Source organism: Myxine glutinosa, chromosome 6, assembly GCF_964187855.1.
Source record: "Myxine glutinosa chromosome 6, kmMyxGlut1.1, whole genome shotgun sequence".
Classification (NCBI taxonomy): domain Eukaryota; kingdom Metazoa; phylum Chordata; class Myxini; order Myxiniformes; family Myxinidae; genus Myxine; species Myxine glutinosa.
The window spans coordinates 123,186,718-123,213,511 of record NC_136266.1 but is presented as its reverse complement, the minus strand read 5'-3'; the positions used below and the strand labels follow the sequence as shown (position 1 = coordinate 123,213,511).

Sequence of the window (26,794 nt, the reverse complement as noted above, 5' to 3'; positions counted from 1 at the left end):
CTCGGTGTGTTCCGTAAGCGAGCCGCTTGCTCGGTGTGTTCTGTTAGCGAGCTGCTTGCTCGGTGTGTTCTGATAGCGAGCTGCTTGCTCGGTTTGTTCCTTTAGCAGGCAGCTTGCTCGGTGTGTTCCGTACACGAGCCGCTTGCTCGGTGTGTTCCGTACACGAGCCGCTTGCTCGGTGTGTTCTGTTAGCGAGCTGCTTGCTCGGTGTGTTCTGTTAGCGAGCTGCTTGCTCGGTGTGTTCTGTTAGCGAGCTGCTTGCTCGGTGTGTTCTGTTAGCGAGCTGCTTGCTCGGTTTGTTCCTTTAGCAGGCAGCTTGCTTGTTGTGTTCCGTTAGCCAGCAGCTTGCTTGTTGTGTTCCGTTAGCAACAGCTTGCTTGGTGTGTTCTTTAAGTACCCACCTTGCTCGGTGTGTTCCGTTAGCCAGCAGCTTGCTTGTTGTGTTCCGTTAGCAACAGCTTGCTCGGTGTGTTCCGTAAGCGAGCCGCTTGCTCGGTGTGTTCTGTTAGCGAGCTGCTTGCTCGGTGTGTTCTGTTAGCGAGCTGCTTGCTCGGTTTGTTCCTTTAGCAGGCAGCTTGCTTGTTGTGTTCCGTTAGCCAGCAGCTTGCTTGTTGTGTTCCGTTAGCGACAGCTTCCTCGGTGTGTTCCATAAGCAAGCAGCTTGCTTGTTGTGTTTTGTTAGGGAGCACAACTTTTTTTTCAGCAAAGGAGGAAAGCGATTTCGTCCAGGTGAAATAAGGTTTGACTTTGAACAAATTGCAACAGATTTATTAAATAAAGAGTACAGACACAGGTAACTCTATGGAAATTCAGTTTGTTTTTATGTGGATTGTTATTGTATGCCACATGGTTCTCAAGGCACTAATTACATTATTTGCCCCCAATGGACTTATTCCGAAATGGGGCTTATGGATTCGGTCTCATGCATCTGCAACCATATCTCAGAGATGTATGGACAGATTGTATTAATACTTGGTACACAGACAATACATGATGGTATATATATGCGCATCTTTGTTTTCTTGATACGGTCAAAGATGGCCGACGGGGGACATTTTAGTTGTAAAAAAACCCTGATGTTGAACACGTTCTCAACCATTTCCCAGACATGCATTTACCGATGTTGTTAAAACTTGGCACACAGATAATTAATGATGGCTTACATATGCTGTGTGTAAGATGGTCATTTTTTTGAGATCAGATCCAAGATGGCGGACTGGCAGCCCTTTTGTTACTTAAACATGTATCCAACAATTTCTCGGACATGCATGGTCTCGGACAAAGATGGCTGGAATGAAGGCCTTTAACTCCGTACAGCAAAATTACTAAAACCATGGCGGGGACTATGACATTTTACAGTCATGTGAAAAAGTAAGTACACCCCCTGTAAAGTTTTGACTTTTTCAACATATTTCAACATGCAGCTATTTGATCTTCATTTCAACAATATTGATAGATAAAGGTGATATAATATGACAAATATCATGAAACATTTACATTTTGTAGTCCATTGTATAATTTAAATAAACATAAATGCAAATTTTGCATGTGGAAAAAGTAAGTACACCCTTGGCTCTAATAGGTGGTATTGCCCCATTTGGCAGAAACAACCTCAAGTAGGCGTTTCTTATAACTGTCTGCCAGTCTCTGACATCGACTGGGATAAATTTTTGCCCACTCCTCCATGCAGAATTCTTTCAGCTGTGCGATGCTTGAGGGGTTTCTTGCATGCACAGCTCGTTTCAAATCACCCCACAACATCTCGATGGGATTTAGATCCGGGCTTTGACTTGGCCATGCCAGAACCCTCCATTTCTATATTTTCAGCCATTCCTTGGTGGATTTACTGGTATGTTTAGGGTCATTGTCATGTTGCAAGGTCCACCTTCGGTTGAGCTTCAACTTTCCGACAGATGGCCTCACATTATCCTCAAGCACCCTCTGGTACAATGAAGAATTCATAGTGGATTCTATGATGGTGAGCTGCCCAGGCCCTGATGCAGCAAAGCTGCCCCAAACCATAATATTTCCACCACCATGCTTTACAGTTGGTATCAGGTTCTTGTGGTGAAATGCTTTCTTTGGTTTTCGCCAAACATGTCTTCTGGTACTGTGGCCAAATAGCTCTACCTTTGACTCATCTGTCCAGAGCACATTGTTCCAGAAGTGCTGGTCTTTGCCGAGGTGTTCATTGGCAAACTTTCGTCTTGCCCTGATGTTCTTTCTGGACAGCAAAGGTTTCCTCCTGGCACACCTCCCATGTAGATCAAATTTGTGCAGCCTCTTTCTAATGGAAGACTCGTGCACTTTGACATCAACAGTGGCAAGAGCTACCTGTAGGTCCCTTGATGACATTCTGGGGTTCTTAGAGACTTCTTTCAGCATCTTGTGGTGTGCTCTCGGGCTGAACTTGCTCGGGTGTCCTGGCCTGAACAAGTTGGCAGTTGTTTGGAATCTTCTCCACTTGTAGATGATCTTCCGGACAGTCGAATGATTGATTTCAAATTGTTTGGAGATCTTTTTAAATCCCTTCCCAGTCTCGTAGGCATCTATAACCTTCTTTCTGAAGGCCTCGGAGAGCTCTTTTGACCTAGGCATGGTGACGCCGCACACTTCAACAACAAAGAGCAAACCAAACGAAATGTCTGAGGTTTAAATAAGACAGGTACCTCCAAGATCCTCTCTAACGATGTTCTAATCATTTGCACCTGAGCTGGTGCACCTGATTCTTATTTTAGGTATTTGAAGTAGTGATAAATGTAGGGGTGTACTTACTTTTTCCACATGCAAAATTTGCATTTATGTTTATTTAAATTATACAATGGACTACAAAATGTAAATGTTTCATGATATTTGTTATATTATATCACCTTTATCTATCAATATTGTTGAAATGAAGATCAAATAGCTGTATGTTGAAATATGTTGAAAAAGTCAAAACCTTACATGGGGTGCACTTACTTTTTCACGTGACTGTATGTCTTTTACTTTGTGTTTATAGTGTCATGAAATTATCGCGATAATTGTGATATTGAGGTCCATTATCATGATATAGGTTTTTCCATTATTGTCCAGGCCTAATACGTACGTAGATTTTGAACATAAATTTAGGGTTAAAAAGCATTTAAACCTTCCAATAGTTGTTGGTCCAATTTTATATTATGGTATTCTGCCTAATAATGCATTCTGGTAAATAAAGTAATTTTAACATGAAAATATCGGCGTTGGAGTAATTATATTAGACTGGTACCCATTATACAGCAAAAATTAATAAATAAATAGGGCAACAATTTTGAACTGAGGTTTAGAGGATTAAAAAAATCGAATCCGGCATACACTTGATTTGAAATCAGCATACTTTAAAATATAACGTCAGCATGAATGCAAGGCGTTAACACGAAATGCCCCACCATCCTTTTCTAGTGCCTTTTATTTCCAAATCTGACCTATATGACACACCCTGTGGAATGTAAAAAATACAATTAAAAATGAGAGCCTTGAGGGTTGAAATGTACCGTTTATTGAAGCAAGAGTTACTTGTTCAACCACGTCTAAACCACTTTGTGTCAACAGACATTGACTGTCAAATCTCACATTACAGTCATATAATAATCTGAAAATAGATATTGTTTAAAGACATTGAGAATATAACATCAGATTTAATAACTGAGAGTAAGAACATCTGGTGCTGGCAGGATAGTCTTGGTCCTTGAGGTATGCAAAGTTACCTCTGAGCCGTCGAGCTTAGGTTTGAATCTCAGCCCAACTACAAACTGTCTTTCTGGAGTCTCACAGGCAGGGCAAGGCATAATTGTGTGTGCCATCCCTCTGATGGACGTTAAACTGAGAGTCCCATCTGCTGGAATTAGTTGGTGGACATGAAAGATCTGACAGTGTCTTTCGCGAAGATTAGGCGAGCTCTCGCCAGCACGCTCAACAAATTCTAAATTCCAGCCCTATCGGACAGTGGGTGTTGCATCAGGGGCAAAGCTGAGACCTCAGACAATGATGCTACTCACAGACTTTTGCTACGCACAAAAGAATAATAATAATAATAAGAAAAGGCAGCACACCTGGCTCGGTACTGATGGAACTGGTGTTCCCGTCTGTTCAATGCTCCTTTATCATCGGCAAGCAGGTGACGTTGTGATTTGCTTTGGCAGGTGCATGAATTTCCATGAAGAAGCAATCTAGAGAAAGATTATGGGAGAGAACAAGATTGAAAAATAGCATATAAAAAGCACCAATGCCAATAAAAGATATAGACCCATTAGATGGACATTTGAGCATTTTAGTCAGGCTTATATTAGAGTGCTGGGTGCTGGCTTGGGATTCTAGGAACCTGAGTTAAAATCCTGTTCAGTCGTTGAATTAACACCAGTTGTGGTTGACTCAGCCTATCATCCTTCCGAGTTCAGCAAAATAAGTACCAGCTTCCTGGGATAAATGAGCCATTCGTGTGTCCAGCGTAGAAGTGACAACCTGACCAGGATTGTGCCCAATAGTCAAGTAATTGCTTAGGAAGCCATATGCATCTTATGATGCGGAGTGGACATTATCATTATATTGAAACTACAAAGACAAATCAGAATTTGCAAATCCTCGCCAAGACTTATTTTGTGTGACAAATACATGGAAGGATTTACTGAATGAAAGGTCATTGATGGCAAATGAAAGGTCGGTTTGGTCTAATGATGGGTCGGCACAAAGTGCACATTTGTACAATGTAAACCAACAAAAACAGATAACATTAAAAAAAATTGACCTTGAAACAACAATACAGCAGTTAGAAAAAGAAGCATCATATAAATACCTCAGAGTAGAAGAGGACCACCAAATATGTCACAAACAAATGCACCAAACGATCTCCATAGAATATCTATGCAGAACAAATCTGATCCTGAAAACATACCTCTCCCCAAAGAAACAAAATCAATGCCGTAAACCAGCTCACAGAACCAGTTTTCCAATATAGCTGCGGAATAATATACTGGCCAGAATCAGAAATCAACAAGTTAGACATCAAAACAAGAAAACTCCTTACCATCCACAAAGTTTTACAAAAACCAGTCCATCCTGAGGATGTACCTGCCGAGACGAGAGGGAGGGAGCAGCATGATGGAACTCAACCAGGTGCATAAAGTGACGAGTGTCGGAATAGCCGAGTATGTGAAATGCTCAACAGACTATCGGATGCAATTTGTCAACAAACATGAACACAAAAAACCTGAAAAAGTATCCCTAACTAACCTTGCAAAGAATTTCCAAAAACAGGTGTGAATAGAAGATGCCACACAGGAGAGTGAAACAGGAACAAATACAGCCCTAACAATTGCAAAAAAAGTCAAAATAAATACATAAAAAGAAATATCAGGAAATATGCAGCATCAACTGAGAGAATGACAAAAGAGCATGAAAATAAAAAAAAACATTTGGACAGAGTTGGGATATACAAAGAAGTCTCCTTGGAATGGCTCAGAAGATGTCACCTCAACTGGGACAACGAGCAAGTCACAATTAATGCTCTCGATCAAGGACACTACACCAATGGATTTTAAAAGTATGACCCACCTTCCCTCGGGATGCAAAATACTGTTATCAATTTTGGGGTAGTGATTTGCATAGATTTAGGTAGCTCTGCATAGTTAGGTGCTCTGACTGTCTTGACAGGGTATCCCACATGGAATAAGTTCTGTTTAGGTCATTTGTTCGGAATAAGTGTTTATTCATCCCTGTCAGAAGGGGACGGGGCTTGTTAACTAGAATAGGGCATCAGGGTAAAATTCCCTTGTACGTCGTTCCCTCTGTGATCATTCCTTTGTCCTGTATGGCAACGCACCATAGACATTAGTTAGGCCCATTAGTTACACCACACACACTACTTAAATTCCCTTCTGCCACAATAACAATAAAACCAACCGGAAGCCAGTTTGGGGCACTGCCGATGGAGCCACAGCCAGCCACATCACCAGCTGGCATAGCAACACACATCGAGCAAGACAGGCAATACACACGCCCAGAAGGACTCGTGATTGGTCAAGGCAGGGGCAAGAAGCTTCCCTGGGATTGGTGGAAGGAAGGGAGCAAGACGCGACAGACTGATTGGCCACCGACCGATGACATGAGGAGGAGAGCGCGAGGTGCTCGGCCAATGGTGGGGGACTGATGGGGAGGAACTTTCGGGTGGTCAAGAAGCGATGCGCTTATTGAAGGAGAGGGGCCGGCGACGTCAGACGACGAGCGACAAAGCGACTCGCAAGCCAGCATTTGCTTCTTCCTGTTTTGGATGCCATAACGAATGGTCGTGGACCGACATATACTCTCTCCCCTTTGTGCTCTTGTTTCTGGACTGCCTCTTGCTTTGGTGCCTGCCTGTGAGTGTGTGTGTTGACGATCTGCTTCTCTTGGCGTTTTGGACCTTAGTCTGCTACAAAGGGAAATGCAGGTGTTCTTGGCTATCTGGGCTGCTTATTTCAAATCTATCGTCAGAATTTAGCCAGCACGTCAGGTTTTCAAAATAAGTATATGTATTAATGATAGCCAGCATGCCATATTAGATACTTCATTATTGCAGATCGCCACATTGTACATCGAATATACGTGCTTAGTAATTACTTTCATGTCATATTTAGACAACAATGATTGACTGGACAACCCTCCCATCCACTTTCTGAATAATCCTCTCCAAGAAGTTCTGTCACTCAAGCTTTTGGGTCTCACTATCTGCCATGATCTTTCCTGGGAAAACCACATTTCAAATCTGGCCTCCAAAGCCAGTCGCCGACTGGGCATCCTCCGTCGTGCGAAGTCCTTCCTTGGCACACCTGAGCTCCTCACCACACACAAGGCTTTCATCCGCAGCTCAATGGAATACTGCTCTCCCCTCTGGGCTGGTGCTCCTGCCTCACACCTAGCTCGCCTTCACGCTGTTGAAACCAAAGCATTCAGAATCATTGGAATCTCCCGCGATGAAGCTAACTCCAAGGGCCTCTCACTCACTCACCGCAGGCAGGTTGGTGGTCTTTCCGTCTTCTACCGACTCCTCTCTGGCCTTGCCCCCCCCCCCCCCCAGCTCTCTCTGGGCTCTGTCCCGCAAATATTCCTACAGGTCGCACAAGATCTGCCTGCAACCCTCTTATGGTTAAACTGCCAAAATCAAGACTCTCTGCTCACCTTCACTCCTTCATTCCTCTTTTCTCCCGCCTCTGGAACAAACTCCCTCACTCTCTTCAATCCCACTCCACCCTCCAAGTCTTTAAAACAGCTGTTCACCACCATCTCTTATCTTCCCCCATACAAAACCTTGATCTTTTCTACCCCCGCTAATGTTACCCCAATTCCACTTTTTTGAAATACCAACTTCTGTCCAGGAAGTCCTTGGTGTCCTTGTGTTTTATACTTCTCCCTCCCCCCCCCCCCCTTCCCATGCCTCCTCCCCCCGGGCCCTCTCCCTTCCACACATCTCCCTGCTCTCGGATGTTGTGTTTGTGTGCTTCCCCTTCTCTCCCCATCTTGTCTTCCGCTCCCTCTTTTTGGGTATTTTGTTTGTCTGGTTGATTTGTTTGTGAAGTAAATGTTAGCTCTTTCACGAGCCTCGATTCAGTATACAAAAAAAAAAAAAAAAAATTATCTCCGTGTATAATGTGTCGTATACAAACCAAAAACAAACAAGTTGCAGAAAAGGGATTTAATAAAACATTAGTGTTACGGATCTGTCACTTCTGCCTTTGTTGTTATTATATACTTGTAGGATTTTTAGTTTCAGGTAATATTGTTGTTAAGATTTTTGTGTGTTATGGAGATGACTTCAGTAAAAGGTAAAAACTAAATGTTTGTGGAGGAGAGAGGAGGAGTTTGGCAGAGGAGGAGACGGCCATGAGAGAGACACAGCCATGAATCCATCGAGCCTGCGAGCAGACTTTTTTGATATTGGTCACAAATGAGTTGAGGCTTTCCGGGAAAGGGATTGTCCACGACATCATCACATATTGTGAGTGCAATTAAACCTGCATCTCAGGTTTTATCACCAAGTGTGAGTTATTGTTTGAGGGAGCAAGAGCCTCCATGACAGGCCTATATGCCATTTTGTCCTCGAACAGGCTGTCCGCTTGGTGCATCTTGTTTTGTCATTGGGATTCCCATATCGACATCATCGTGTTGATTGCCGTTGGTTCTCATATCGGCTCAATTCCGATATCGACCTCTCACCTCGTAACTCCCCATCTGCCACCGTGCCAATACCTGCCTCATTGTTCTTCATGACTTCAACCAGCGTGGGGATCCATGCACAGACTTTGGGGAATGTTTCCATCCACTCACATTTGTCGTTTCATGAGTTTATTGGATTGAGAGCATTGAGGAATGATGGTACCATCATATGTATTGTTCATTTGATGCAAGTGATATTTTTATTGTACTGTCTTTAAGAGTGTTATTATTGTGTACATGAGAGTTCTTAATACAATTACTTGTTTTGTTCTACAATTACATTGGTGTGGTTTTCCCATGGTTTATTAGAACACTCAAAATAACAAATCTTTCTGCCGTGTTCCCTCTCGAGACTCTGAGGTGTGCCCTAATCGGGGTTTGGGGAGGAACACGTGACAATTAGAGCATGGTAATCTTAGGAAGGGTGTAAACTTGATCGGGAAATCTGCCCCATTGTGAGTGATTCGGAAACAACACTTTGTTTACACTCTTCCTTGCAATATAGTCAGCGTAGGCACTGTTCAGACATGTTCAGAAGTGTATGAGACACTTGCTATGCGCATGTGTGTGGAATTGGTCTCCCATTGTAGGAACCAGCAGCAATCACCCATCATGTTTGGGCTGAACAGGCCTTGAGACCTAGTTTCCAGGACCAAAATGTCTTGGTGGGAATCTTTTGCCATGCTCATCGCTTACCTCACCCAGATTAGGTGGGAAAAAATCAAGATGAGAATGCAAAAAGTGCATTTTAAGAGATATCCTACAGCCCATTCGCTGATAGGCCTTCAGCATGTTGTCGATTAATTCAGCATACAGTCCAGCTCTATGGTTCCCAAGAAAGTTCTGCACAACCAACACAAATGCTTCCCATGCTGCAAACTCAAGTGGCTTCAGTTTATTTTTGAACTTGGGATCACACATCAGTCTCGTATCTGGGGCCCAACGAAAATGCCTGCTTTGAGTTTAGCGTCGTCTTTGTCGTCGCGGCTGTTCCATAGGCACAAGAAGCACATGTGTTTTTTTTCTTAGCCCAGCTGCAGTCCTATGAGGAGAGAAATCACATTTAGATCACCGCAAATGTTCCACTTATGATCTGAGTAATTAATCACTTTTAGAAGGATTTCCATGGACTCGCACATGCCTCCTTCATTCCGACAGCATGAGCTACAGGAACAGAAGGTTTTATGTTGCCATTGTGCCACAAAACAGCTTTGCGGCTCACTTTGCTGGAGTCTATGAAGAGTCTCCATTCATCAGGCACATGTTTGTTTCCTCGCTCATGTATTCGGCCATTAACATCAGCACAGAAACAAACATCGTTTTCTCCCTTAAAAAAGGCAGCTAAGTTTGTGTGGCGATCACGGAAGTGAGGAATTTTGGTTCCTTCCCCTCGCTAGGAGATTCCATTGCTGTAGTCTGGAGCCCAACACTTCAGCCTTCTCCTTTGATATGGCAGATCTCTCACCAGATCGTTTAATTCTTCTGGATTTAGCAAGTGTGACTTCTTTTCTTCAGACTCAGGTTCGTAAAATTAATCCATATCACCCATAACATCGTCAGAGTTGTCATCGCTTTCATCTGCAGCAGCTTCTGGTGGAACTGGCACAGGAGAATCCAGGTTATGGGGGACTGACCGGCTTCAGAGCAAATTACAATCTGGATATACAATTTTTGACTTGTTTTTCGTTGAGAGACCAGCAATATTTGTCATACAAAAGTAGCAGTCAGAGTGATGATTCGTTGGCTCACGCCATATCATTGGCACAGCAAAAGGCATTCCCTTCCTTTTGCCACTGAACCACTGCGTAAGCCCCGAGTTACACATGGTGCAGCAAACATGAGCTGCCCAGCTCTTGGTTTGGTCTCCAACTTTACATTCAAAATAATACTTGTCAGCAGCTTTCATCCTCTTGGTGAGGTTCTTGCGCTGGCTACGTGGAGTGTATTTCCCACATATATAACAAAAGTTTTCAGGGTGATTCACACAGCCTCGCCTGTTCATGATGCCTGTAGTAGTTCGGCAGATCGGTGAAATATTTTGGAGAATTGTAACTTTGATGATACAAGCACGAGAGTTGGCACACAGAGTATGCCCTAAGGGAGATATTTGGCTATGGGGCCATTGCAGATTTGTCCTGTGACAACAATGGGGGCCATTTTTCAAAATGGCCTCCATTGCTTGATATTTTACATATATTTGGTACATTACTGTGTATAAACTGTTGTTGTGGTCATACAAGCTGGACATTTGGCACATAATTAAAGACCCCTAACTATAGGGTTATCATATATTTGTCCTGTGAAAACAATGTTTTTAAAATGGCCGCTATTTATATGGTATATTATGGTATATGGTATATTAATTTACATAAACTGTTGTTTGAATCACAAGTTTGAAGTTTGAAACACAAGCATGGTATTTGGTACGCAGTTAAATATTCTGACTATTAGAGTAATCACAGATGTGTCCAATAAAAATGGCGCACAATTTTTAGTACGGCAGATAGGTGAAATATTTGGGAGAATTGTGCCTTTGATGATACAAGCACGAGAGTTTTCAGACAGTTAGAGTATTCCCTAAGGAAGATATTTGGCTGTAGGGCCATCGCAGATTTGTCCTGTGACAACAATGACGGCCATTTTTCAAAAAACGACAAATCTGCGATGGCCCGAGAGCCAAATATCTTTCTTGGGACATACTCTGACTGTGTGCCAAATGCCATGCTTGTATCATCAAAGGCACAATTCATGCAACTATCTTCCATACAAGAGTAACATATGCCTAACCTGCAAATATACAGAAAAATTATTAGGTTATAACCTGAAAATACATAGATACTATTAGCATGAAATGAATTCCAAACTTGATACATTCTTAAAATATATACTGTTGCGGATCCCGGGTTCGTCGACGTACAAAGGGGGGTTTATGCCCCGTTCCCCCACGAACTCCGGTTCAACTGAGGCTGCCGACCACGAACGACTAAACTCGTGATTGACGGATTGCTAAGCAATTCCGATCGCCAACCTCCCAGCCACGCGCCGAAGAGTTTGCCGGTCAATTGATCCCAAATACCTTCAAGACACGCACCCGAAGAACCCGGGGATCGAACCCTCGCTTTCACACACCTTATGGGGTGCCGAGCGGATTTGCACGGTGTGGAAAGCGGTGTTACCTCACGTGATTTACGGACCTGTTTCAAGCAAAACTCGGTCTCGGATGATGCTAGGCCAATGGAGAAAAGACGTACCTGAACAGGTTTACCAGTAACAGAAAAATGTACAGCCTTTTATTTTGAAGGCACAGAGAAACAGAGACGAAGATATAAGCTTATCAATTCCTTACCTAATAATAAACCCCACTGGCGCCTTCACACTCTGACACTCACACAGGGAATAACACGCTGGTTATTGGTACCGATGGTGCTTCGCAGGGACTGACTCGAAAGTGGCCAAGTGGTGTGTGCAGTTCGATCCTTGATCCCGACATGCAGCTTGGATGAGGTATCTGGACGACGAACTCCAATGCAGGCAGACGAGCTTCAGCTTCAGGTGAGTCTTGTGTTACGTGGTCCCCTCGGTGAATACCTGGTCTCGGTGACCCCCGGACCGTGAGAGGAACTTCGCCAGAAAGCTGTATTAAATATGCGCTTTCGCCACGCAATCCATATGAATTTCACCCCAGAGACAACTGACGTTCAAGGATATATTTCAATGGGAATGACCATACAATTGCAATGACACAACCACGGAGATTTTCCCCGAGCAATCAACCATATACAACCATCAACAATTCCCAATTCACAAGCACTTTCCTATGAGTAAGATGGCCATCTTATGTCCCGGTGAGTACTCACGACACCCTTTTGGTCTCGGTCCCGCACAATGTCTCTGGGCCCCTCCTGACCCAGATGATGGTAGCCGTCACCGCACTCGGGCGGTAGAACGAACCCCGGGTGGACGTGTTTCCACCGGGCAGGTATCGTACCAGGCACCGTGGCTGCAGCCCCTCGTGGCCACGCGAGGCGGATACGGTAAAGCAAGCCAAACCCCACGCCGCTTGCAAGGCGGGTTAGGCCCCAACGTGCGACCCGCACGCGTCTGTTTGGATGGTGCCGCGAACGAGGCCAGGCGCGGGGTCGATGCACGGCCCCACGTCAACTTGCCATCTCCACCGGGCAGGTACAAGTCCCGGTAATTCCTCTCGTCAGACAGGCTTCGGATCGGAACGCCGCTTTTCCACGCAGCGCAAGGTCGATCCCACCTTTTGGTCGGAGCGGGGCGAGGAAGAATAATACTCGTCCTTTTTTCCTCGTGTCTTTTTCTCTTCCGTTTCCGGTCACTTCCGTTTCCGGCCACTCCCTCAGAAGGGCTCCTGACCCTCCAACCACAACAACTACACAACAACTTAATATACTACACACAGATAAGCAAAGACCTGAATGGTAATTCACATACATTCACATAAATATGTAACACTCCCCCCCTTCAAGAAAGAAAGTTTGAACCCAGCGAAAACTTTCTTTGCCGGCCAATTTGGAGAAACAAACCAGATAACTCAACCCCCCCCCACATTATCCGTTCCCCCCGGGCACAGTTGTCACTTAAAAATAAAGCAACCAAAATTTCACCACAACCCCTCCAGATTACTCCCTCTGGACTAAGTACCAACAACGACCTTGTCCCTGCCAAATCAAACTCCATCTCATGACCCTCTGACTTTGACCGTCAGTTTCTTGGGAATGAAGGTTAAGGGGTTGATCAAAGATCCAAAGTTAAGCAACTCGATAGCACTTTTTCCGGGAGGCCAAGCCGAGTATTCACTACATGGATGCCTTTAGGAACGCGGAGTTCACGGTTAGTCCGTGCAGGAAAGTTCTCTACATGGGAGCCTTGAGGAACGTGGAGTTCACGGTTAGTCCGTGCATGAAAGTTCACTACATGGACGCCTTTAGGAACGGCGTTCACGGTTAATTCGTGTAGGAATCTTGGCTCGGCGGCTCCGCCGCCTTCAGTGCTTCAACTTCTCAGAACTTCCCTAATAATTAGGGTGGGACCACTGGTCCCTGTAGTCCCATGAATAGCGGTCTCCTTCTCGGCCACTACCAAAACTACCGCCCAGTTGTCCTCTCCTGTAGACCTCTCGACGCCTACGAAATGCCTTCCCTACTGTTATGGTCCGACCCTCCAAATCCTTGCCATTCCAATTCTTCTCTGCCTCTCTGGCGTCTTTTGTGCTGGCAAACGTGACAAAGCCGAACCCTCTTGACTGTTGCGTTTCCCAGTCTCTTACCAACCGCACTTCCACCAGCGGCCCATATCTGTTGAAGACAGAGGTCAGAACTTCTTCCTCTGTTTTGAAGTTCAGTCCCCCTACAAATAACTTGGCACTTTGGTCGCCATCCCGAGCTGGTGTGGTGTTATTTTCCCTGCTGGGCTCTTTACCAACCCTCAGGTTACCATAAACTTGACCCCCGGCCAAATCATTCCCGATAACCACAGATACACCCTCTACAGGAAGCGTGGCTTGTAAACCGACGGTGACCGGTCCTGACACCAAATCGGACTCCAACTGGATGACCTGAAGGGGAGCACTAACACCGCCCCCGATCCCCTGTAAACGAACACTATCCCCCGTTGCCGTCTCCTCGGACCATGGCAAAATGCCTTCAAGCATTAAAGATTGATGGGCCCCTGTGTCCCTCAATATCCTAACCGGTCTCCGGTTAGTCGAGGCTCCATCCAGTGACACAAACCCCTCTGAAATAAATGGTTGGTAACCCTTTTGATGGCGATTTCTTACGCTAGCCATCGCATTCGGAGTTGTAATAGTCGGACTCCGCTCTGGGTTGTCCCTTTTCATGAGGTAACAACTGGACATCAAGTGTCCAGGTTTCTTGCAAAACGCGCAAGTAGGCCCGGAGGAAAAACTCGGGGTCTGCCTCGGGCCCCCCGAACTATAAGTTTGTCTTGGGCCCGCATCCCTCTGATTTCGAACCGGTGGGGTATCATAGTTGTCCCCATAATCATCTCGAGGCCGCCGCCATGTATGGTCGTTCTCCGCACCTGCTGTTCCCCACCTCCCCTGCGGAGATCTAGGCGAGGAGTTAGGTTCGTGGACCCCTATTCGGTGGGTTAAGGCATAATCATCTGCCATGGTGGCTGCGTCCCACAACTTTGGTACCTTCTTTTCCTGCAGGTACACTTTGATGTCCTCGTGGACACACTGCTGGAATTCCTCCACCAGGATCAAGTCCCGCAATGTCTCGAAGTCTTTCCCGACTCCTTTTGACTCACACCACCGATCAAACATGTTTTCTTTCACTCTGGCAAACTCCACATGGGTCTCACTCTCCCTCTTCCTGGCATTCCTGAATTTTTGCCTGTAAGCTTCCGGAACCAACTCATAGGCCTTGAGGATGTGCTTCTTCAGTACCTCATAATCTGCACATTGGTCCATTGGTAGCGCCGAATAAATTTCCTGAGCTTTCCCCACCAGCACACTTTGCACGAGTATGGTCCAGGCCTCCTCCGGCCAGTTTAATTGTCGAGCCACTTTCTCAAAGTGTGGAAAAAATTTCGCGACTTCCTTTTCACTGAACGGTGGAACCAGCCTCACATGTCTGCCCACATCCCAGGTTTTCTGGTTAGGTGTCGACCCCGTCAGCAAGGGTGGTGCCTCTCCCCGTTCTCTCATTAACTCCAGCTCCTTGAATTTGATTTCTTGCTGAAGCTCCATGTCACGTTCCTTTAATTCCCTTTCCGCTTTTCTCTCCTCTGCTTCGAGGTCCCTTGCAGCTCTCCTCTCCTCTGCTTTTCTCCCTTCTAACCTTTCCTGGAGTTCTCGTTCCACTCTCCTTTCCTCTGCTTGTTTCTCTTCTCTCCTCGCTTCTGCTTTCCTTTCTTCTTCTGCTAACCTTTCCTGGAGTTCTCGTTCCACTCTCCTTTCCTCTGCTTGTTTCTCTTCTCTCCTCGCTTCTGCTTTCCTTTCTTCTTCTGCTCTTTCCTTTTCTGCTTTCCTTTCTTCTTCTGCTCTTTCCTTTTCTGCTTTCCTTTCTTCTTCTGCTCTTTCCTTTTCTGCTTTCCTTTCTTCTTCTGCTCTTTCCTTTTCTGCTTTCCTTTATTCTTCTTTTAACCTTTCCTGGAGTTCTCGTTCCACTCTCCTTTCCTCTGCTTGTTTCTCTTCTCTCCTCTCTTCTGCTTTCCTTTCTTCTTCTTTGATCCGTTCCTGGCTCCGTAATTGCAACTCCAGTTTCCGGAGCTCAACGTCTTCTGGTTCTTCGGGTAGCCACTCCCAGGCTAACTCGTCCCATGTTCCTAATCCCACCATAGATTGTATCAACGTGGCCTGCAACTCTGCCTTCCTCAAATTAGTTCGGACCTCCAAGTTAAAATGTTTGGCCAATTTCAAGAGGTCCGACTTTCGCAACGCTCGGAACTGTGCCTCACTCGGGGTTACCCCAAAGTTCTGTGCCACAAACGCCATGGTGCCTATCGTTAACACCTGTTAACCTTCACCCAAGACATTACCCCAATTTCTCAAAAAAAAAATTTTACCAATTAATAATTCATTAATAAATTTTAATTAATAAAAAAATTATTATTTTATTATTTTATACAATTTTAAATCCCGGACGTAGACCCAATTGCGAAACCGCAAATCGTAATTTGGACGAGCCCCCAATTCTGTTACGTGGTCCCCTCGGTGAATACCTGGTCTCGGTGACCCCCGGACCGTGAGAGGAACTTCGCCAGAAAGCTGTATTAAATATGCGCTTTCGCCACGCAATCCATATGAATTTCACCCCAGAGACAACTGACGTTCAAGGATATATTTCAATGGGAATGACCATACAATTGCAATGACACAACCACGGAGATTTTCCCCGAGCAATCAACCATATACAACCATCAACAATTCCCAATTCACAAGCACTTTCCTATGAGTAAGATGGCCATCTTATATACGTGTGTCCCGGTGAGTACTCACGACACCCTTTTGGTCTCGGTCCCGCACAATGTCTCTGGGCCCCTCCTGACCAAGATGATGGTAGCCGTCACCGCACTCGGGCGGTAGAACGAACCCCGGGTGGACGTGTTTCCACCGGGCAGGTATCGTACCAGGCACCGTGGCTGCAGCCCCTCGTGGCCACGCGAGGCGGATACGGTAAAGCAAGCCAAACCCCACGCCGCTTGCAAGGCGGGTTAGGCCCCAACGTGCGACCCGCACGCGTCTGTTTGGACGGTGCCGCGAACGAGGCCAGGCGCGGGGTCGATGCACGGCCCCACGTCAACTTGCCGTCTCCACCGGGCAGGTACAAGTCCCGGTAATTCCTCTCGCCAGACAGGCTTCGGATCGGAACGCCGCTTTTCCACGCAGCGCAAGGTCGATCCCACCTTTTGGTCGGAGCGGGGCGAGGAAGAATAATACTCGTCCTTTTTTCCTCGTGTCTTTTTCTCTTCCGTTTCCGGTCACTTCCGTTTCCGGCCACTCCCTCAGAAGGGCTCCTGACCCTCCAACCACAACAACTTAATATACTACACACGGATAAGCAAAGACCTGAATGGTAATTCACATACATTCACATAAATATGTAACACTTGGGAGAAGCCAACGCTTGCAGGTCAGCCGGATCAGAGCAAGAGATCGGCGAAGAGTGATGGGTGTCGGGCGTCGATGCAAAAAGCAAGAGAGGAGTGTTGGCGAAGGACAAAGGCAAAAGGTCCGGGCAAGAGCACAAAGGCAAGAGCAGTGTCGTCTGGTGGAGCCAAAAGCAAGAGAGGTGTCCTCGGCGAGGCGAAAAGCAAGGGGGGTGTCCTCGGCGAGGCGAAAAGCAAGAGGGGTGTCCTCGGCGAGGCGAAATGCAAAAGGAATCAAAATCCGATGGGCGGGGGTTTTATGACACCCGCCCACGCATTCAAAATGTTCCACAGCCTCCCATTGGCTGAGGTTTGTTGCATTGGTGCCGACGTGTTCCGACCCGTCATTGGTCATGTTGGTCACGTGGGCCTGTGCTTCTGGCCACGCCTTCCTGCTCATCAGTAATGGCTTCCCTTAACCACACGAAGGTTTGAATTCCTGCCTACTCAACGCATATTTCCTACAGGAAATATTCCTACAGGTCGCACAAGATCTGCCAGCAACCCTCTGATGGTTAAACTGCCGAAATCTCGGCTCTCTGCTCACCTTCACTCTTTCATTCCTCTTTTCTCCCGCCTCTGGAACAAACTCCCACACTCCCTTCAATCCCACTCCTCCCTCCAGGTCTTTAAAACAGCTGTTCACCACCATCTCTTATGCCTAAGTCACACATAGGCGGATATTTTGGCGACTACTGGCGACTGCCGGCGAAGAAGATTTTTCGGCGACTACTGGCGATTTCGGGCGGTCAAATATGGTCAGGCGGCAGTATGGCGACTGCAGGCGGCCACATTGCGACTGCATTACGACGACGCCCCGAGTGGGATGGTGACTGTTGAAGATCGACGACGACTGCATTGCGGATGCATGGCGGCAGCGGCTAGATTCTGGTTCAGACTAGACAGTTCTGGTTCAGACTAGACAGTCTGGCGGCTAGATTACGACCGATGGCGGATCGTGGCGACTGCATTGGGGCTGGGTGGCGGTTTACTCCGACGTCCGCAAGACTGCAATAAGACCGCCGGCGATTGGAGACGATTCACACAACTTTTTAAATCTTTATTTCTCTATTTTACATTTCACTTTATTCATTTCAATGATGTATGACATGAAGCATAAAGATGTTTGATGTACAATAAGAAAGTTAATAAAGATGTATCATTGTAATGTAATAATCAAACTTTTCTGCAGGGAGAGAGAATGGAAATAAAGTCCAACAAATTATTTCCACTGGTCCCAAGTCCCATAAATAAAGTTTCCAAAGGACCAAAGTCCCAAAAATAAAGTTCCCAAAAGTCCCAAGTCCAAACAATAAGGCCATATCCTTGTCGGCACCACAGGACCTCACTCCACGGAGACCCTCACTCCATCCTGTCTTGCCATGGAATCGTGGTAACTCGTAATGCAGTCGCCAGGCAGTCGTATCTCTGTCGCCAATGGCCGTAACTCGGCCGCCACTAGTCCTACTGCTGTCGTCGTCAGTCTCCCATAGCCGCAGGGGAGACGTGACAGTTCTTCTGTAGTCGATATGCAGCCGCAACAGTGTCGGCCAGTAGTCGGGAAGATGCCGCAGGAAGGCCGTATGGCATTCGCATCTCTGCCGTGCCAGCTGGTGGGGCGATTGCGGAAGACTATGAGCGACTGGGTTGCGGCCGCTTTACGGTCTTATTGCGGATACCGACGACAGCATGGCGGTTCCATCACGACAGCATGGCGGATTTTTTTCGAGTGCGACTGAGCGCGCCGTTTTTAAACATTTTAAAATATATTTGGCCCCTTTGCGGCTCTTGCCGACTGCAGCCGACCTGGGGAGGATAACCATGACTACAGGCGACCATCCATTACGGTTTCATTACGATTGTCGGCGGGTGGTGGCGATTTTTCCAGTCGCCAGTAGTCGCCGACAAATCCGCCTATGTGTGACGTAGGCATTATCTTTCCCCATCCAAAACCTTCATCTTTTCTACCCCCACTAACTCACCCCAGATCCACCCTGTTTCAAATTCCAACTTCTTTCCTGGAAGTTCCGGCAGTGTCCATATGTTTTATACCTCTCCCACCCCCCTTCCCATGCCTCCCCCCCCAAAGCCCTCTCCCTCCCACAGATCTCTCGATGTCCCTGCCCTCAGATGTTGTGTTTGTGTTCCTCCCCCTCTCAACCCACCTTGTCTACCGCTCCCCATGCTATATGTTTTATGTGTCGGTTTGTCTTTCTGTGTGATTAATGTTAGCTCTTTCACGAGCCCCGATCTTGTATACAAAAAATAATAATAATAATAATTTGGTCTCTATTACTATACAATGGGAAAGGGCTAATCTTTACATTCAATAAGAAATAATTAACTACTGAAGGCTACATGTTGTCGTGCAATTAACTATAGGGGGTTTGCCTTTATGGCAAAACCGCAACACTACATTGCATTTAAGTATTTTAGTATCAAGTTATTAACTCCTCTCAGCATGGAAGCGGCACACAAAATTGCAATGACGCATGGAAATAGCTTGGTGAGTTTTCATCCATTTTTAATAATTTGAAGTGCATTCTAAGGCTCTTTTTATAACAAATAACATTCCACAGTTGTATTGCTATGACCACCTTTAAATTATTGCTATAATTGCTAAAATTATTGCTATAATTGAAAAAAAAAATTAACAAAAAATTACAAAAGAAATACAAAAAAAACAAAAATATATTTATGATCACTCAAAATTACCCACCAGGGCAAGCGACTGTAATTGGACCAAATGTATATCTCAAAATCCTGACATACCAAAAAAAGTCTGACTTCAGATTCAGAATCAGCTTACTCAATTTCGTATAGAACATATTGTTGTGGCTTTAGGAATAAAGGCAACCCCCCTTTTAGTTAGGTGCACCACAACATGTAGCCTCGCTTTAGCCAGTTATTTCTTATTAAATGTGAAGTATGGTCTCCTTCCCAGTGTTAGTATGCGTTGAGGCAGGTAGGTAAGGGTAGGCCTCATTGGGCCTGGAATGCCATGTGCTGGGCCTAGGACAAGTCGAGGAGGCCCGAGGGAGGAGTCGGAGGGCGTGGCTGCTAAGCAGCAAACAGCCAATGGGAGCTAAATTGGAGTGGCCAGAAACGGCGGCCAATGAGGACTAAGGGGAGTAACTGATGAGGGGCTATCACGGCACGTGACCCCGGCGGCCAGTGGAGGCCCGTGGAACATTCTAGTGGGGCTCCGGGGGTTATAAGACCCACCCCGGACCCCCGAGCTAGGTCTCTCTGCCCCCGCTCTCTGCTGCCCCCATTCTCCCTGGCTCTGGTCTCTCTTTTGCCCTCACTCTCTTGAGATTCAGGCTCTCGCAGGACGACATGTCTCATTGGGCCCCGTGCAGGGATGGAGCCCGGCACCTGGGCCCATCAATCCCTCCCCCCCTCGGATCGTCAATGCCGGACGGACAACCCATACAGGCGACCAACCACCCGCATGGAACACCTTGGCCTTGGAGGCCGAGGCAGGACGAAGTACCTCCATAGATGGGGGCTCATAGTGTCGAGGACTGGGAGAGTAGTGTACCCCACGTGGGGGAATGGTAGTGTGACCATTCCTCCCACGGGGGGTGGGGGGCCATGAGCATTAGTTTAGGGGGGTGGCAGTGTTAGGCCCATGGAGGGGCCAGCAATGGTTGCCTCCACGGGGCACCGAACCTAGCCGAGGGAGGGCTGGGATAATGATAGGGATTTAGAGCGACCTTAGGGACCAGATTTAAGTAGTGACACCTGAACTGTAGAGGGGACGCAGAGAGTTTAGGTGGTTGTTAATAAAGGGTGTGCATAGTCGAAAGGGATGACGGGGAAGCACGAGTTGTAGGGGAAATTAGGTATATAGATGATGCTGTGTGTTTGAGGAATTGTGTGTGAGAATAAATGGAATTGTGTTGAGGTGTAAGAATAAGTGGTGTGCAAATAAATGGTGTGCAAGATAAATGGTGTGGAATAATTGGTGTGGAATGCATGGGGCGAAGGATTGAATGGGGGGGGGAGTGGAACCCATTCACAAAAGCACGGGGGGGTAATTTAAAGCCAGGTAGAGGGCATCGGTAAATTGAATGGATATTGACACCTGTGGTGCGGGTAGTGGAAAGTAGTATTTTGTGAGGTGCAGGAGATGGTGGAATGGCTGGGCGTGTGGCTTAATTGGTGAGTGTGGTTATTGGGGCACTCCGTCACTGGTTACTTGTTGGCCAGGTAAAGCCGCAGGTAGGCTCTGGGAGCCGGTTAGGTTAGAGTGTGAGTGGGGCCCGAGGATCCCAGGGAAGGACCGGGTTGCCCAATGCCGAGGTGGGCATCGAGGGGGTAAGTGCCAGGGAGGGCCTTCCCCAGTTAGAGTAGTTGCAAGGAGCAGGCAAGCTGGGAGGCGGCTTCAGTGACGGAGGAGCGCAGGTAGGTAGACCAGCTGGTAGAGCCACACAACCCAGCCCCGAAATTGTGCGAGGGCACAAGTAGAAAATTTGTTGGGTGAGACCCAAATTCAGGAGGGCACCACAGTGTGGGCAATGGGAATTCGGGTTCTTAGAACCACATAGTTTAAAGAAGGCCGATTGGCAGGGTACGACCCCGGGTAGTTTAGATGTGCAATGTTAATAGAGTAGTTAGGAAGTGAGATCCCTTCGCACCATCCACAACCATTCACCGAGGAGGACGAGCTTCACACCAAGGCTCTGTAAGCTGTTTGAGAAGTAAGATGCATCACGACATGAGTGAGACATTGTTTTTGGTCCATCCCTTCCTTCTTGGGACAATCTGGGAGGGATTTGGGGACGAATTTGGAGTTAGAGGGGGATATGGGAGACAAGATGTAGAGACAGATTGTAAATACAAGGGGGGCCAGGGTGGTGTAGCCAATGGTGGGGGGTATGGACTGCTAGGGACGAGCTTGCTCCGCTCGCTGTGCCGCGTCCCTCGCATCACACCAGGTATGGTGGTGCCTGGTCACCTTGTTTTTCGTGTGCCACTGTCTACTTTTCCTTTTGGTTGTTGCGCCTTGTCTTCCCTCCCCGCCCCAGGACCATTTGGAGGCCGACCTGTACAGCACCCTGCTGCCAATCCATCTTGTACTCATGGACCACAAGCCTTGTGGCCCCGCACCTCTGTTGTGCAGCATCTTGCTGCAATTCACCTTGCACCTTCGGACCACCTGTTGAGTGGCACTGACGCCATGCAGTTGGACCACCTGACGAGTACCCCTGCTTGGAAATGAAAAAAAGTGTGTGCAATTGTGTGCCAAGTGTGAAGATGTGAAGATTTAGATGGCCCTGATGTTTCACATGGCCTGTATGCCGGTCAAGGCCAGCCGGTTTTGTTAGCCCGCACACACAAGACAAGAAGATGCAAGATGCAAGCAGCAAGTGCCTTGATTTCCTTCCTCCAATTTATTTTCCAAAGTGCAGGTCCTGGGTCGTAGTATTGTAAATAAAGGTTAAGTTTTCTGCTTGTAAATATAAGAATGTGCCCACCGGCTATGCGTTTAGTTTACAAAATTCCGGAAATACATGGATTGTTGTGGGTGTGAGTCTGATAGAGTAGCTGTTCAACGCATTAGGAGGGACATATCTAGAGTAAATAATGTCGCACACATGGGTTAGAGTAAATGTTAGAGGGATTACATCTACGTGTCACATTAATGGTAACTGTAAATTGAATGCCAGACGCCACCGGTCGTTCCGATTGAGGTCGAATCGGGACGAGTCTGGTCAGAGAGGGGGGTCATGTTGTGGTTTTTGGTATAAAGGCAACCCCCCTTTTAGTTAGTTGCACCACAACATGCAGCCTTGCTTTAGCCAGTTATTTCTTATTAAATGTGAAGTATAGTCTCCTTCCCAGTGTTAGTATGCATTGAGGCAGGTAAGTAAGGGTAAGCCTCATTGGGCATGGAATGCCATGTGCTTGGCCTAGGACAAGTCGAGGAGGCCCGAGGGAGGAGTCGGAGGGCGTGGCTGGTAAGCAGCAAACAGCCAATGGGAGCTGAAGGGGAGTGGCCAGCAACGGCGGCCAATGAGGACTAAGGGGAGTAACTGATGAGGGGCTATCATGACACGTGACCCCCGGCGGCCAGTGGTGGCCCATGGAACATTCTAGTGGGGTTCCGGGGGGATATAAGACCCGCCCCGGACCCCCGAGCTAGGTCTCTCTGCCCCTGATCTCTGCTGCCCCCATTCTCCCTGGCTCTGGTCTCTCTTTTGCCCTCGCTCTCTTGAGATTCCGGCTCTCGCAGGACAATGTCTCTCGTTGGCCCTGTACTCTGACGATCTCCCTGCCTGGAATCCCTGCACGTGTGCTTTTTCCTCGCTGACTTCGGGACATGCTGTGTGGATTCCCGTACATGCATGACTGAAGCTGACGTCCCTGCCGCAAACATCCTCGAGGGGAAACGCCCAACGAGCCATCCGGGGCGAACTGCAATAAGCGGCCGCGCTTTGAGCGCGTCCTCTCCTTCCTCCCTTTCCCCAAGTGAGTCAGAGGGCCCTTGTCTGGGCAACATAAGTAAGAACAGTTAAGTTACTCTTCTGTGTCCCTTTTCTCTCACCATTGTACATTTGTTAATAAACCTGTGCTTGTTTGCAACTTGGCCGTTTTCATCTCTTCACCATTGGCCTCGCATTGCACGAGATAAAACTGCTCGATCGGGTTCCTAGTAATTAATGGCACGAGTTACGTGACACGCAAACCGCTCGGGCGTATCAGACCAGCGTGACTTGTGTGAGGTTCAGCCCCCGTCCTTGCGGCGGCGTGAGTATCGAAGGTACTCGGGTCGTGACCGGAAACCCTTCCACCCGCTCGCTGCGGGTTTGGCGGCTGGAATTGCTCAGCAATCCGTCCTCCATGAGTATAGCATGGGGGCGGCCTCGTGGACTCGAAGCTCGCGGGGGAGAAGGGCTTAATCCCCCCTCAGTACATCGACGGGCTCGAGATCCGCAACAATATTGTTACATTTGTGGGGTTAGGCATGAAATACCTAAAGTAGGAATGTGTAGGTTTTGGTATGGACCGTGTGACACGAAGAGAAGAAGCCCATCTCAATGTACATAAGCAATGTAAATGTTCAGTTTAAGTGTGTTTGCGTGTCTTCACATGGGGGGTGGAGCTTGTGTTATCTATATAGGGCCTACGAATAATTCCCAGTATGTATTGTCTCCCTGTGATTTTTCCCTTCATTTTATTTCATCAAATAGGGCCGCCATTACAACAACCTTAATCGCCAACAGTATAACCGGACATTACGATCAGAAAGGAGCCCCGCCCAGTCGAACATTCCCGAAGGACGGCTTGATTCCACCTCGGAGGACCGGAATTGACAGGCCACGCCCCAAGCTTCGTCATTCAGCGTCAATAATGGCCGTGAGGCCACGCCCCGAAGGACGATTTGTTGGGACGATTCGATGGCGCTGGGCAATTGGTCAAAAGGACGACGTCATTGGGACGCTCCGAGAAAAAGCAAAAGGAGATGACATTTTCTCTCTCTTTTGTACTGGCTTTGATAGTGGACTGTCACATTTTTATCTTGCTCTCTTGATCTGGGTCACATGTGAGGGATGTTCAGGACGCTATCTCTCCGTTGTCTTGGACATGGTTGGCTCGGCAGCGTGTGGTCTTTGGTTTGTGTGCGCTCTTGGAAAAGGGCTGGTGAGAAACAGCGGTTTGGGAAAGACAGAACTACAAGGCACAGGATCGCCGTCTGCGGTGGACTGGGTCCACGTCATGTTTCCTCTTGACGTCGTGGAGGCACGACTCCACACCATTTGTGCATTTCCGCCGCGGTGGTTCGAGGCGACAACCACCAACCCTGTGTTGCGACCAGAGCTAAGTGGCTGCACGACTAAACCCAATCTATTTTTCTTTTATCATTCCCGTCTGGAGATGAGTCAGAGTGGAGGATCCTCAATCGAGGAAGTTTAGATTACCTCACCTTTCGTTGTCTTTTACATTACTGTAAATAAATTTATATTTGTTGAATTTCACTTTTCTGTCCTGTCTCGTTCCTTTGTTCTGTGGGTTCGGATTAACCCCGTGTTGGCCGTCTGAACAGGTGACGCTTCGGGCTTTCCTGTGGGCGCAAAACGATAATCCCGCCAAGTCCAAAGTACGCCTCAGAGTTAACAACGTTCGGCTTTCGGTCGCCCTCAGGTGTTCACCACAGGGCTGGCACAACCATATGTTTCTACCCCAGTATCAAAATCATTGTTGTCCAGTGTTATCAGAACAACTTTACACACAACGGCACAACAAAGTATGCAAAATGATTCATTGGCATATCTGCAAAAATTTTAACATCCTAGTTGCAGAAAACTTTTGGAAACACGAACAAAGGGCAATCATTGAAAATGAGGACGTCATGCTCACGTGCGACCTGATGATTCCATAGAGCGTGAACATATAAAACAAAGTATTGCGTCCGGACATTGTACTCGGGAATAAAAAGGAAAAGACAGCATTGCTGATTGAGATATCAGTACCCAGCAATTTGGCCAAAACAATGCAGAAATCAAGAAAATTACAAAATACCAGGTCCTCAAAAATGAGGTCAAGAGATCTTGGAAGCTGAAGAGCATCAAAATTGTACCTGTGTCATTTGGAGGAACATGAATGATGAAGAAGAACTTCACAGTAATTTTAAAAACCAACCCTTGGAATATTTCTACAAATTAACTACAACTGGAGGCAATCCGGGGTTCGGTGACGATCCTGAAAAGAGCCCTTGGAACAAAAAGTTGAAGAGCTTGGTCCGTGAACCGTGATCCCTTACCAAAAAGGAGGTGGATACTTTGGGTCCTGGGAGGACTCCGTTCCACCTCCTGAAACCCGCAAATGGAGATAACAAACAACGACACACACACACACGCGCACACACGCACGCACACACACACACACACACACGCGCGCACAAACACACACACACACACACACACACTTCGTTTTTTTATATCTGATCCTCACAATTCTAATTATTTATTGCACAGTATCGGCTATTCCTAAAACATAATATTATAACTTAAAGGAATGCTGCACATGATGTTAATTTCACATCACCCGGCATTCAACCTCATTCTCTTGTAAATCTCAAAATAGTTCCTTTACCTCAAGTAAGAACCTTAACTTGCAATAGGTTAATGTTTTCATTAATAACACACAACACATCACAAACAACACACAATTATTGATGTTACCACCAACTAATATAGTGACGCACAAAAGTTGGACAATTATGAGATCCAATAATAAATGTGTGAAAATGGTGGGACACCTTGTTGAAGGACTTCGATCAATGAAAGATATGCAAGTCAACAGAAAGACCAAGAAGTTGAACTTTAAGTCCGCTCTGGGGAACATCCAACACTTACTTCATCACGTCCTCTCTGGGCGATTGTCGAGGTTCGTTGAAAATCTCTTGCTCATCCAGGTGATGATCCACACTCTGCTTATGGTAAGAAAATGACTCCACCAGATGCGGGAAGAATCCTGATGATCCGATTCTCCATAAGAGGAACGTCACGGCAAATATGATGGAAATAGCTGCAAGACGAAATAATCTTTGGAACTTTACGTTGTGCATTGCTCACTGCTCGTGGTAACTTCCAACTCGTGTAGCCTATTGAAAATGCGTCGTTTATTCTAATCAAAGAAAAATAATTCAAGGGCGGATCCACGTGAGGTTTGAAGGTTCTTCTGTGAAACTATCACACCCATCTCCCTTTTGTCGAACAACAGGTAACCAGCATTAACCACTTCATGATGAAACATAAACATTCGGATCGATTACCAGGGGTAGATCCAGGGGGGTCGTCTGGTCAAGATATGATTTGGAATGGAAAAAATTGCAACATAATTCATTTTTCCGCAATGCATTTCTATAAGGTCCACAGAACAACAAACTAAAATTCCCAATCGATCCTCGCACGGGAATATGCCAAATTTGCATAAA

At 46.8% G+C, this 26,794-nt stretch overlaps 1 protein-coding gene across 1 annotated transcript in view; it reads right to left on the bottom strand.

Moving 5' to 3' along the window:
- Positions 1-26,454, bottom strand: part of LOC137430253 (beta-1,4 N-acetylgalactosaminyltransferase 1-like) — a 199,121-nt gene extending 172,667 nt beyond the window's left edge. The window contains exons 1-2 of the mRNA XM_068120978.2: positions 26,214-26,454; positions 4,074-4,190 (exon numbers count right to left, since the gene is read on the bottom strand). Coding sequence (XP_067977079.2) covers positions 4,074-4,190; positions 26,214-26,425 — 329 coding nt within the window. The 5' untranslated portion in view covers positions 26,426-26,454. The remainder of the gene's footprint in view (positions 1-4,073; positions 4,191-26,213) is intronic.
- Between the last annotated feature and the right edge of the window lie 340 nt (positions 26,455-26,794).